The sequence below is a fragment of the Oncorhynchus mykiss genome, chromosome 5 (genome assembly GCF_057628025.1).
Source record: "Oncorhynchus mykiss isolate SJ-2025 chromosome 5, ASM5762802v1, whole genome shotgun sequence".
In the NCBI taxonomy this organism is placed as follows: Eukaryota; Metazoa; Chordata; class Actinopteri; order Salmoniformes; family Salmonidae; genus Oncorhynchus; species Oncorhynchus mykiss.
Genome location: NC_143026.1, coordinates 40948436 through 40962156, shown reverse-complemented (window position 1 = coordinate 40962156; position 13721 = coordinate 40948436). Strand labels below are relative to the sequence as shown.

The 13721-nt window shown below is 42.8% G+C and overlaps 1 protein-coding gene across 3 annotated transcripts in view; it reads right to left on the bottom strand.

Moving 5' to 3' along the window:
- Nucleotides 1–10329, bottom strand: part of ppp3ccb (protein phosphatase 3, catalytic subunit, gamma isozyme, b) — a 28717-nt gene extending 18388 nt beyond the window's left edge. For 2 of the 3 annotated variants that reach the window (XM_021602866.3, XM_021602867.3), the window contains exons 1-9: nt 9514–10169; nt 4366–4563; nt 4169–4293; nt 2852–2963; nt 2579–2724; nt 2195–2412; nt 1994–2088; nt 1739–1864; nt 1555–1632 (exon numbers count right to left, since the gene is read on the bottom strand). In XM_021602866.3, coding sequence (XP_021458541.1) covers nt 1555–1632; nt 1739–1864; nt 1994–2088; nt 2195–2412; nt 2579–2724; nt 2852–2963; nt 4169–4293; nt 4366–4563; nt 9514–9574 — 1159 coding nt within the window. In that variant the 5' untranslated portion in view covers nt 9575–10169. Of the gene's footprint in view, nt 1–1554; nt 1633–1738; nt 1865–1993; nt 2089–2194; nt 2413–2578; nt 2725–2851; nt 2964–4168; nt 4294–4365; nt 4564–9513 lie in introns of all 3 variants that reach the window. The other variant, XM_021602865.3, reaches the window with a different exon arrangement.
- Between the last annotated feature and the right edge of the window lie 3392 nt (nt 10330–13721).

Below are 13721 nucleotides of genomic sequence, written 5' to 3'. Positions count from 1 at the left end.
ACTTGTGTGCAGCCAGCTGGGGGCATATGGTTTGATTTTAAACAAACCCCACTTTCATTCACGTTGTGATACTGTCTCGTCCACAAATCACACAACACTCTGTTTTGGATGAGACGGACTTTAAGACCAAAATGTTCTTATTTACACTTAATAGTACATTTTGAGAGTAGAATAAATATTTCTGACTCATTCTGACTAATATTAACGCCACATAGGCAATTTTCTAAATGAGAAGTTGGTTTTTAGGGGCAGTTGCTCTTTAAAAGCAGGCCTTCAGTCTCAAACTTATAATTGATGCTTTTAACCAGAGGAAGAGGCGACGCAAGAGGTTTCACTTTTGCCAAAATCTGTCCATAAATACCCCAAAGCGTGTGTATGGGCTTATCTTGCACCTAAGCTTGTCGCCTGCCTTCCTGCCTTTGAGACAAGGACTCAAGGGCGGCAGATGAGCATCGCGTCAATTTTAGGGATGTGTACGGTTCTTTGAATATTTTAACGGATGCTATTATTCGAATACTTGTGAGAGTATACATTTTATCGAGAAAACAATGATAGGCCTATTTTATAACTGAAAAGGCTTTTTCTAATTTTAAAAAAATTTAATATTCATGTGACATAGTTGCATACAAGAATATACCATGATTTTCAAATGATTCATTTCATAAAACAACCAACTTTTCAATTTAGTTTTTACAATGTGCACGGTGCGCCCCATACAAATACTGACAGATGACCGGTAGCCTTCATGTGTGTAACTTGCTGTTTTTGTTGGCCAATCAAGGGGGCAAAGAGGCTCAGCGTGTAGCAAGTGGAGTGAGAGTTTACTAAAGCAATGCAAAATGGATGAAATTACAGAATTAAAAGTTACAGAAATGAGAAGGAGTAGGGCAACCAACAGGTAGGCAACCAACAGGTAGGCGGTTGTTTTATCTGAATGGGGGTTTGGGAGAAAGTGCAGCATGTGGCCTCAACTAGCTGACTAGTGGAGCTAGCTTCTCTAGCTAGGCTACTCCAGTCAAGACAGGCACTGTTATATGGGATCATAAATAACATTGTGGCTGCTACAAGTGAGATAGTCTAGGCTGTAGTAGAGTTGCTCTCTCTTCCCCTGTCTGCTCGTTCCCATCTCATAAATTACAAACCGGCCCATCTGCAGCTGCAGCAATAGCGCGGCAGCCTTTATCCCTCACGCAGCAGTGCTCAGGTTAGAAGAGTCACATGTATTTCGAATATCCGGCAAAAAAAATGCATGACACTATTCCAATAGTGAAATTATTTCAAACCCCCATCCCTAGTCATTATATACAGATCTTTGTTCTAACAACCCTTTAGGTCTGTCTATTTACCTTCACATCTACCGTTGCTCTGTGATGAGCAATAACGCACTTCAGTCAAAAACAACTTCACTTCCTTAAGTTTCAGTTCCTCCTTGAAGAAACAAAATGCTGCTATTTCAGCCTCTTCTCATCATTTGCTTACATTGAAAGTCAATATATATAAAAACATATTTTAAAAAATAAAAAGAGTTCTTAACAGGGCGTGTTTTTTTTTTACCCTCGCAGGTGTCGTCTCCTTCAGACATGAGCTCGTCGTCAGAGCAGATGTTGAGCACGTTAACCAGCATCTCTGTCACTGTAGGAACACACACACACAGGGTTACCACACGAACACACAACGTTATCTCACAGGTCAGTTTTGCAAAGGTAACATGGAGCCCAAAGTTATCACACACACTCACCTTTCTCGCCTACAAAGGGCAGAGACCAGGTGAAGACATCCATGAAGTTGGGCAGCCAGTAGGGGTGGGGGGAGCAGTTGAACTGCCTGATGTTCATCACGTTGTTCTCATACTTCAGCACCGCCGCTACAAGGACACACACACATATATACATAATCTATCTACCCTGTGTTGCCATGGTTTCTATCCTGTCGTCATGGTTTCTTCCCTGTTGTCATGGTTTGAAATGGAGTGTGGCCTTGGTCATTTCTTTACCTTTGTTGTTGTACACGTCCAGGTAATTCGGAGCAGAGAAGATCGTGATCAGAGAAGGAAAACCTGTCGTCTGGCTTTTCCTGTACATTCTATACCTGAAATACACATTAAACAGGAAATACACTGTTAATATCGCGAAACAGTATTATACTACTACTAATATTATTATTATTAATGCGTCATATTATGGATAATACTCACCCAGCGTCTTGGGCTTCATGTGCTCTTATTACTGACAGCAGATTATTGTTCATCAGAAAGTCACATACTGCTGGGTAACTGTAGAAGTAGGAGCAGCCTCTAACAGAGTTATGAGCAAAGTGTTCCTGGGTCTTCTCAGAGCCGTAGTCTTCTCCAGGGTCTGACCACAGCAGGTCACACATGGGTCCGAATGCAGGGGGCTCCTTAAACCGATCCAGCTGGTCAACACAAGAGTTAAACAAAGTTGATCTACAGGGTTTCCCAATTAAAACACAGTTAAATAACTCATTAGACCAGTCAAAACACTTAACATAGCCAGCTAAACCAATTCAAATGATTAAGTTAACCCAGAGCAGGTCAGGGGATAGAGGTCAGGGGTCATACCTTGCGTATGTCATCCAGGCAGGTGATTTCAGGGCTCAGGCCTCCGTGGACACATAGGAACTGCTGGTTGAGGAGCGCAGCCAAGGGAAGGCAGTCAAACGCCTCCATACACGCATCATACACACGCTCAGAGTACTTTATCTTACCTAGAACACAACAAAGAGGACATTATTACTATTACACCCATGCACCCACCCACACACAGGCACACCCACAGGCGCACACACTAAATACACAAGGGCCACTCACACTAAATACACAAGGACCACTCACACTCTTGTTTAAAGGTGAAGTACTCTGTGAGATGTCGGCACTCATGGTTTCCTCTGAGTAGGAACAGAGTGGTGGGATGGTTGATCTTCAGAGTCCACAGGAACAACACGCACTGAAGATAGAAAGAGTGTGTGTGAGATCCCTCTCATGATGCTAACGTTAGTATCATAATAAGAATCATAGCTAAGACGCTAACGATAGCTAGCTACAATTCCTACCAAGACGCTAACGTTGGCTACGATTCCTACCATGACGCTAACGTTGGCTACGATTCCTACCATGACGCTAACGTTGGCTACGATTCCTACCATGACGCTAACGTTGGCTACAATTCCTACCATGACGCTAACGTTGGCTACGATTCCTACCATGACGCTAACGTTGGCTACGATTCCTACCATGACGCTAACGTTGGCTACGATTCCTACCATGAAGCTAACATTGGCTACGATTCCTACCATGACGCTAACGTTGGCTACGATTCCTACCATGACGCTAACGTTGGCTACGATTCCTATCATGGCGCGAACGTTGGCAACGATTCCTATCATGAAGCTAGCGTTGGCTACAATTCCTATCATGACGCTAGCGTTGGCTACGATTCCTATCATGACGCTAGCGTTGGCTACGTTTCCTATCATGATGCTAGCGTTAGCTACGATTCCTATCATGATGCTAGCGTTAGCTACAATTCCTATCATGATGCTAGCAATAGCTACGATTCCTATCATGATGCTAGCGTTAGCTACGATTCCTATCATGATGCTACCGTTAGCTATGATCACCACAGCTAGGATAAAGGCCAACTTCTCTCACAGTTCCTCCCATGCGCCAGCCACCTAGCAAATCAAGTTCAAGACAATGAGATTCAGTTCCTTGCCATTTGATTAAGGGCTAGCAAGACACACACACAGCAGAAAGAAAGAAAGCAATGACGTGGGGCACATATCTTCACATACACTATGTGACGTAGTACGGAAATTTCAGGGACCACTTGTCTCTAAAGCGCTACTTTCACAACTACTGGCTCTACAGCGCTACTTTCACAACTACAAAAGTACCGGAGAATCTCTTTAATTCATTGGAATACATGCTATTCACAGCCTTCCCACAATATTTTTAAACCCAACAGTGTGTGTTGGGTTAGGGAGGGTAGTGTGCGTTTCTGTTTGTCTGTGTGGGGGAGGGCGGTGGTACTGGGTAGTGTGCTTCCTATCTATTTAAAGATGTGCTCCTAAGCCCTGCGACTCAAGGCTGTGTAACAGGCCATGACTCCAAATGTCAGATGAAACAGCAGATGCTGAAACACACACTGACCTCGATGCTGAAGTACCCTCGATCGACATAGTCCCCCAGGAACAGATAGCGGGTGCTGTTGGGCGAGCCGCCCACCTCAAACAGCTTCATCAGGTCAAAGAACTGGCCATGGACATCCCCACACACTGCAACACACACACACGTTAGAGGTCCGTCTGTCGGAATATGTTAGGGGTTAATTAGAGGTCAGAGGTTACCTGTAATAGGTGCTTCCACCTCCAGCATGCATTTCTCTTGTCGCAGGATGTTGGCTCCATCAGTGATGATGCGTAGAGCTGCTTCCTCCTCAAGGCGGCCCTCCTTAACCAGATGGCTCTTCAGTACCTCAACACTGGGCTTCCCATCTACATACAGGTCCTTTACAGTCAGCCTGGAACCAGGGGGGTAGGGCACCGCTACAACACAATAAAAACAACATTTGTCATTTTTTTATTTTATTTAACTAGGCAAGTCAGTTAAGAACAAATTCTTATTTACAATGACGGCCTACCCCGGCCAATGCTGGGCTAATTGTGCGCTGCCCTATGGGAGTCCCAATCACGGCCGGATGTGATGCAGCCTGGATTAACGGAATACACACTACTAACTAGAGGTTAATCGGCATGGCCGATTAATTAGGGCCGATTTTAAGTTTTCATAACAACTTGGTAAATCAGACTTTTTGGGTGCCGATTATGGCCGATTACATTGCAATCCACAAGGAAACTGCATGGCAGACCACCTGTAACGCGAGTGCAGAGTCAAAGGGACCTTGTGGCTGCAAGGAGCCAAGGTAAGTTGCTAGCATTAAATTTCTTACAAAAAACAATCAATCTTCACATATTCACTAGTTAACTATACATGGTTGATGATATTACTAGGTTAACTAGCTTGTCCTGCATTGCATATACAGTTGAAGTTGGCAGTTTACATACACCTTATCCAAATATATTTAAACTCAGTTTTTCACAAATCCTGACATTTAATCATAGTAAAAATTCCCGGTCTTAGGTCAGTTTGGATCACCACTTTATTTTAAGAATGTGAAATGTCAGAATAATAGTAGAGAGAATGATTTATTTCAGACTTTCAGACTATTTCAGATCACATTCCCAGTGGGTCAGTAGTTTACATACACTCAATTAGTATTCAGTAGCATTGCCTTTAAATTGTTCCACTTGGGTCAAACGTTTTGGGTAGCCTTCCACAAGCTTCCCACAATAAGTTGGGTGAAATTTGGCCCATTCCTACTGACAGAGCTGGTGTAACTGAGTCAGGTTTGTAGGCCTCCTTGCTTGCACACGCTTTTTCAGTTCTGCCCACAAATTTTCTATAGGATGAGGTCAAGGCTTTGATGGCCACTCCAATACCTTGACTGTGATGTCCTTAAGCCATTTTGCCACAACTTTGGAAGTATGTTTGGGGTCATTGTCCATTTGGAAGACCCATTTGCGACTGAGCTTTAACTTCCTGACTGATGTCTTGAGATGTTGCTTCAAAATATCTACAGAATTTTCCTGTCTCATGATGCCATCTATTTTGTGAAGTGCACCAGTCCCTCCTGCAGCAAAGCACCCCCACAACATGATGCTGCCACCCCTGTGCTTCACGGTTGGGATGGTGTTCTTCGGCTTGCAAGCCCCCCCCCCCCCCCCCTTTTTTTCTCCAAACATATCAATCAATGGTCATTATGGCCCCACAGTTCTATTTTTGTTTCATCAGACCAGAGGACATTTCTCAAAAAAGTATGATCTTTGTCCCCATCTGCAGATGCAAACTGTAGTCTGGCTTTTTTATCGTGGTTTTGGAGCAGTGGCTTCTTCCTCGCTGAGCGGACTTTCAGGTTATGTCGATATAGGACTCATTTTACTGTGGATATAGATACTTGTGTACCTGTTTCCTCCAGCATTTTCACAAGGTCGTTTGCTGTTGTTCTGGGATTGATTTGCACTTTTCGCACCAAAGTACATTCATCTCTAGGAGACAGAACGCGTCTCCATCCTGAGTGGTATGACGACTGCGTGGTTCCATGGTGTTTATACTTGCATACTATTGTTTGTACAGATGAACGTGGTACCTTCAGGCGTTTGGAAATTGCTCCCAAGGATGAACCAGACTTGTGGAGGCCTACAATTTTGTTTATGAGGTCTTGACTGATTTCTTTTGATTTTCCCATGATGTCAAGCAAAGAGGCACTGAATTTGAAGGTAGGCCTTGAAATACATCCACAGGTACATGTCCAATTGACTCAAATGATGTCAATTAGCCTATCAGAAGCTTCTAAAGCCATGACATTTTCTGGAATTTTCCAAGCTGTTTAAAGGCACAGTCAACTAAGTCTATGTAAACTTCAGACCCACTGGAATTGTGATACCGTGAATTATAAGTGAAATAAACTGTCTGTAAACAATTGTTGGAAAAATTAGATGTCCTAACCGACTTGCCAAAACTATAGTTTGTTAAAAAGAAATTTGTGGAGTGGTTGAAAAACAAGTTTTAATGACCCCAACCTAAGTGTATGTAAACTTCCGACTTTAACTGTAATCAATGCGGTGCCTGTTAATTTATCATTGAATCACAGCCTACTTCAACTTCGCCAAACAGGTGATGATTTAACAAAAGCGCATTGCCGATAAAAGCACAATCTTTGCACAAATGTACCTAACCATAAACATCAATGCCTTTCTTAAAATCAATAGACAGTAGCATGTATTTTTAAATCTGTATATTTAGTTAAAATAAATTCATGTTAGCAGGCAATATTAACTAGGGAAATTGTGTCACTTCTCTTGCGATCAGTGCAAGCAGAGTCAGGGTATATGCAACCGCTTGGGCCGTCTGGCTCGAGTAATCGGTATCGGCTTTTTTTGGTCCTCCAATAATCATTATCGGCATTGAAAAATCATAATCGGTCGACCTCTACTACCAACACTAACCGCTGTAAATAATTGGTGCATTAAACACCCTCTAGCATCTATTGGTCAATTGAAACCCAGGACCCACCCCCTAATGTATCTATTGGTCAATTGAACCCCAGGACCCACCCCCTAATGTATCTATTGGTCAATTGAACCCCAGGACACACCCTCTGGAGACCTCAGGGTGCCCATCCTTTCACAAAGAGGTGTTGGCTCTAGAGAAAGACAGAGAGCGTTTATGGGTGTACTGCATGGCTGAGTGAGTGGGTAAGAATAGAGCGTCACATTTGCATTAGGACTAGTTACTTCTATCAGGAAGAGCAGGTTTGACTGGCAAATAACCATCTCTATCTGTGTCTCTCTCTCTTCTGTCTGTCTCCAGGCTATATTAAATGTTAAGTCCTAGCCACATTATTAATCTACCATTCATTCATTAGAACCCGGTCTTTTATGTTATCGTCGGCGTGGCGCCAGGTATTGCATCCATAATTTCCGCTATGAAAATAGCTATATCTCGATTGGCTTTCTCGGCCGAGTGATCTAGTTAGTGTAAAACTTCAAAACAGAAGCAGGTCACACAGACAGACTGAGCCAATCATGTCACACTAAACTAGTTCATCATATCTAACCCATTCACTGAATACTGGTTCATCTTATCCAGAGTGACTCCACACTAAACACATTCTAGTCCCGGGCCCATATCCATAGAGTTCTTCCCTGGGACCTGCATCAGGGCCCATATCCATACATGCATGTGTGACATAGTCGTTACACAGGCAGAGTGATGCAGCTGGCTGGCCTGATCAGGTTACCATCGGTAAATAAGCCAAAAGGTCAAAACGTCAACCCTCACAGAGCATTGACAACCCACTCACACAGGCGCCCACACACACACACACCTGACCAAAAACGGATTATTGATCGCAGGCAATTCTTTTAAAAAACATGCTCGCGTCGCACTAGAAACATTTAAAGGCATAGGCCGCATTTTTTTTGACAAAAAAAACGGTCCGCCACTAATCAAAATATTAGCATGAGAGATGTGTTCTGCCAACTTTCTATTTGATTTTAAATGCTATAAAAAATACATTTAAAACTACAGGTAACATCAGATTAAGCAGATTTGGATTTACACAAGTTACATCGTGTGTGTATATAATTTAAAGAATATTTTTGAAATGTAATTGAATGTGTACTATGCCAGCTACAAGCTGAATTAGAGTACACTAACACATACAAGAAAAACATTTCAATTAATAAGATGAAATACAACAAAATCAAAAGATAATGGAGCAAGAAGCAAGAATGGAGGTAGAACAGTCTGAGCGGTGGAGGGAGGGGGGAGCATCTTGGTCAGTCACAGCCAGGGAGGTCAGTGGTCATGTCAGAGTCATGCTATAGACCTATGTATGAGTGTGTGAGGGCAAGCAATGTGATCGTATATAGCCTAGTGCTTTCTGTAGGATGATAGTTAGCCTGGCAGCGTCAGAGAGATGCAGGTATAATGACATCATCTTCATGCTCCTAAGCACCACTTACCCACTGAGCCTATCACTCACTCACACTCTCTCTTTTTGGGGCCACAACGAAGTACATTGTCATAAAGCCAGAGGTCACTACTTACTCCTCGTCAATCCCTGTGGCCAAACCCAAAGTCCATGAGTCCTGTTGTTATTTTCATAATATAGATCAGGGTTAGATCAGGCTACACAGTTGAGACAGAGCAGTAGCTATGCACTGTTAGGCCTGCCATCTGCATGCTGTACCATTCAAGTCCATTACAAATAGAAGCAGATTCTTCAAAAGCAAATGTTGCAATTTGGTAGCAAAGCAAATCCCCCCCTCCTAATAGGCCACCCAGGCTGTAAATCAAAAAGACCCGCTCTATGGCACTCAATCCACTGACAGTCATTCAGCATATGCCGCAGGAACCGTGTGTGTGTGTGTGTGTGTGTGTGTGTGTAGACCCTCACACACACACCCTCTCTTTTTCTCTCTCTCTCTCACACACACACACACACACACACACACACAGGTCTTCTGAACCAGACATACATCAAACAGACACACACACATTTATTTCAGTTCAGTCAGATTCAACAAAAATAGAATCAAGCTAGGACTAGGAGGCTCAAAAACAGTTGACTACCTAGTTTGTTAGTCCAAGATTGACGGTGTCAAATATTTACTAGCTAGCTACTTGACATTCTATCATGACATGTCATGTCCTCCTACTAGTACTGCAGGCTAACAAGCTAGCAAGGGATGCTAGGAAATAAAGAGATGCCATATTATCCCACTTGCGCCAAACGGTGAACAACAATGACCTAACTAGCTAGTTAGCTTGATTGCTAGTTAACTAACTAGCTGTAATAATCGTGTAACTAGCTAGCTAACGTTAAATTCTCTGCAACCACTTGCTGAATTAATAGAGATACGACTGTATACCTTTAATGGGCCGCTCGGTGGTGGACAGTTTGGTTGGCGTTTGGTCTTTCGTCACCGACATCTCGGCGTGTCTTCCCCAGCAGGAAACAGCTAGCTAATGGTGTGAATTCCTCGGTGTAGCTAGCAGGCTAGCTGGTAAAATGAGCTAGCCGTGCTGCTAGCTAGCTAGCTGGAACAGCACCTCTGGATCCGCAGCCTTCCTCTACGGCAGCGGGCTTGTAGACTAGGGCAGTGCAGATCAACTAGGCAGGAGCGTAAATTAGTTAGCTAGCTATAGATGTGAGGGGGAGGGAAAGGGGAAGATCACTTTAACCACTAAATGAAAGCTTTTTTCCTGCCTTGTCTCTCTGCCCTGCGCTGCGGAGGTAACGTTAGCTAGCCAGCTGCTGTCAATTTCTGTCAGATGAATCGACCGCTCCAGTCCAGGAAACGATTTCCAGCCAATCTCACTGTCACTTTGCTCAGGTTTACACACCGCGCATCAGTTCATGTCTTAATTTCATCTGTTTGTTCTTGGCTGTACCTCATTTGGTCCAGGCCTCTCGGTTTGGGTTTTGGTCGTGATCAAATGTATCGTCCAGACTCTGCTGTCGGATTACTGTAATCCACCACAAACGGATTTCCTACAACATGGCTGTGTCTGTCTAACGCATGGTGTTGTGGGTAGTGTAGTATTATTGTTATGCCGGCACACACTTATGGGACACACACTATGGGACATACACTTATGGGACACAGGACACAGCTGTTTGCTTGTAGGCCGCACACACACACTGGTTTTCTTTCAATACCAACATATTATTGGTCAAGTGTCTTGAAAATGTACCTTCGTGCACGCTGTTAAGGCTGTTTGGACATTTTGCATGTGTAAACTCGTTTTTATGCATAGGGGGGGGACATGCTATTAGACATACCGCACCTACATACCTAACCTGCTGTGTCACCGTCCCTTCGCTGATTTTCTTCACTTCTGGTTCAACAAGACAATTCATCTCTCAGAACAGTTGTTTTAGTCAATATACTCATCGAACACTAGATGTCGCTAGCCACTAGTGATGTAGGCTTCAGTACAAAGACGTTAACCTGACTCATGCAAGAAATTGCTTTCTACTGTCAGTTTTTGACTATTTAAAAAACAATTGAAATCCACCTTGCCCCTACAACGAAAAAAACGATATGTCTGATGTTGATTGAAGTCTTTCTTGTATTGAGAAATGGCTCAAATTACCGCACAGCTCATGAGACCTCCACATGATGATGAGTAGGCCTATTCCTCTCCCCTCAGCGGGTTAGCTTGGGCAGACTGGTCACAATGGGGGCAGAGTGTAGGCACTGAGAGGGTTGTTTATAGTAGGGTTCAATCCGTAGTTATACATGTTGAACACGTTCTAAGGGTTGTAGTAGTTGGGGTATGTGTAGTAAGGGTTGTAGGGGTTGTTTGGTGATGGTCCGGGTGGTAGCTGTAGTGCCAGTGGGTTGGGCCAATGGAGCTCCAATAAGGCTTGGACTCTGGGAGAGAAGACATCATCAATGATATGAGAAATAAATCATGAGCGAGACTTTTCCCAACACCACCTCCCCCTAAAAGATAATACAACGTCACTATGGCCGTGTAAGTACAGACATGCTTTAAAGTGTGAAGAAGACATGGCAATGTTCTCTTACCTCAACATTTCCACTCTTTTCAGGTTCTTGTTGATCCACCTATATTATAGTATTATAAACAGAAAATGTATTTTATACACTTGTGTCCCCTGGTGTCAGACAGATAGCAATACTCAAGTGCTTAGCTATTATTCAGAATCCATTAGACTTGCCAGAGCAGTAAGACATACACTGAAAAGTTTGTTCTGTGAGAAGGACAATGACATACTGACTTACTCACCATTATATGTTGATTACGATACACCTTTGGGATTTTGTGAAAAGTATACAGTATATGAAATGTAATTTATAGAGAAGATAGGGTATCTTACCTCTTCTGGATAAGTTAGCTGCTTAATTACTTGCTTAATGATTAACTAACCACAGCACAACGGTGTGATGAAACCCGATACTGTCATCATGGATTACACCGATTGATGTAATAAACAAAATAGAAATAAAGTGTGCACCAAGTGTAATATCTTCTCCTCACAGCTTACTGATTTGAGGTTAGTGTTTGTAATCATGTCAATGCTAAAGTATTTCATCTCAGTATGGAGTTAATGTGGGCTACAGTTATTCCTCTATATCAGTGGTTCCCAACCTTTTTTGGTTACTGTACCACCAAGTACATATTGCTCTGCCCAGAGTACCCCTGTGGTCTCATGAGTCTTCTCAAGGAGCCCCTGTGTCCTAGTACCCCTGATTGGGAAACACTGCTCTACTGGGAAACACTGCTCTACTGGGAATCTAATGGTGTCTACTCTATGGGATTAGCTACATCCTTTTAGCATAAAGCGCTTGGTCAAGGATTATGAGGGCTTTGAGGGGTATGATAAAAGCAGAACAGTATACTTGTACAATATAAAATCAATAATGCCAGAGGGGGTGGGGTATATGGCCAATATACCACAGCTAAGGGCTGTTCTTATGCACGATGCAACACGGAGTGACTGGATACAGCAATTAGCTGGCCATATATCAAACCCCTGAGCTACCTTATTGCTATTATAAACTGGTTACCAATAATTAATTAGAGCAGTAAAAATACATGCTTTGTCACACCCGTGACGGTCTGATATACCACAGCCAATCAGCATTCTGGGCTCAAACCAACCAGTTTATAATGAAAAATAGAAATCACTATGATATCAACCAACATGATCCACATGAACCAATCCAAATGTCAACATTTATAATGAAACACCTAAAGCCACTACTGTAACATGTACACTGGGAGTCAGGAAGCAAGTATATGGAGTGAAAATGTAATAATATCTCGCCCAAAACAAGACACACAAACACAAACAAAGGTGGGTTACAGACATGAACCAGAGTCAATAACCCCTGAGGATATAACCAAGGGGAGTGACAGATATAGGGGAGGTAATCAGGAAGGTGATGGAGTCCAGGTGAGTGTCATGAGGCACAGGTGTACGTAACGATGATGGCAGGTGTGCGTAATGATGAGACAACTGACGACGTCCAGCGCAGGAGATAGGGGGAGCGGGAGTAAACGTGACAACTACCTAAACATTATGAAAGTGAATTGGACTTCAAACCAAGCTCATTTATTTTTTCCACAATCCCAAATTACAATTGAACCCACCAGAATCAAGTCTAGACTTTACCATCACAGCATTGCTCCACCCTTTCTATGATATGCTCACCTCAGAAAATACATCAATACTGTTATTTCCTGTCCAGCAGTGATTCATATTGAATTAAGTTATGGTGGGACTTTGTTTTTGGGGTGAAACTAATTAAACAAATAACAGGGCAGTGATCTGATTGGATAGGTCAGAATATTTATATAACCATTTATATAAGCCCACTAAGATGTCAAATTGGAATTATAGGATACACAGTCATCTAACTGGATTCATACTCTTTGAACATTTTGTAGATTCACTTTATTCATTGTAAATGGCATGTCAGGTAATTCTGTCAGGTAATTCTGATCTATAAAATTCTGATTATCCTTCATACAGGGAGCCTTATAATGACGGTTATTCTACTTGTGAGCTTCTGTCTTGCTGCCCCAGTAAGTGCGTGATTAAAAGAATGTAACACATTTATCAAAATGGTACGTCACCTGAACATCAGTTCTGATATATTAGATTACTTTCTCTCAACATAGGTGGATGACAAAACAAGGGGAGTCAATTTTGGGGTGAGTGTCTGTGATTGTAAAGAATGTGTGCTTCTGATATTGATCAACATTCACAAGGCCGCAGGGCCAGACGGATTACCAAGGAGTGTACTCCGAGCATGCGCTGACCAACTGGCAAGTGTTTTCACTGACAATTCATCTTGTCCCTGACCGAGTCTGTAATGCCAACATGTTTCAAGCAGACCACCATAGTCTCTCTGCCCAAGAACACTAAGATAGCATGCCTAAATGACTACTGACCCGTAGCACTCACATCTGTAGCCATAATGTGCTTTGAAAGGCTGGTCATGGCTCAAATCAACACCATTATCCCAGAAACACTAGACCCACAGATGACACAATCTCTATTGCACTCCACACTGCCCTTTCCCACCTGGACAAAAGGAGCACC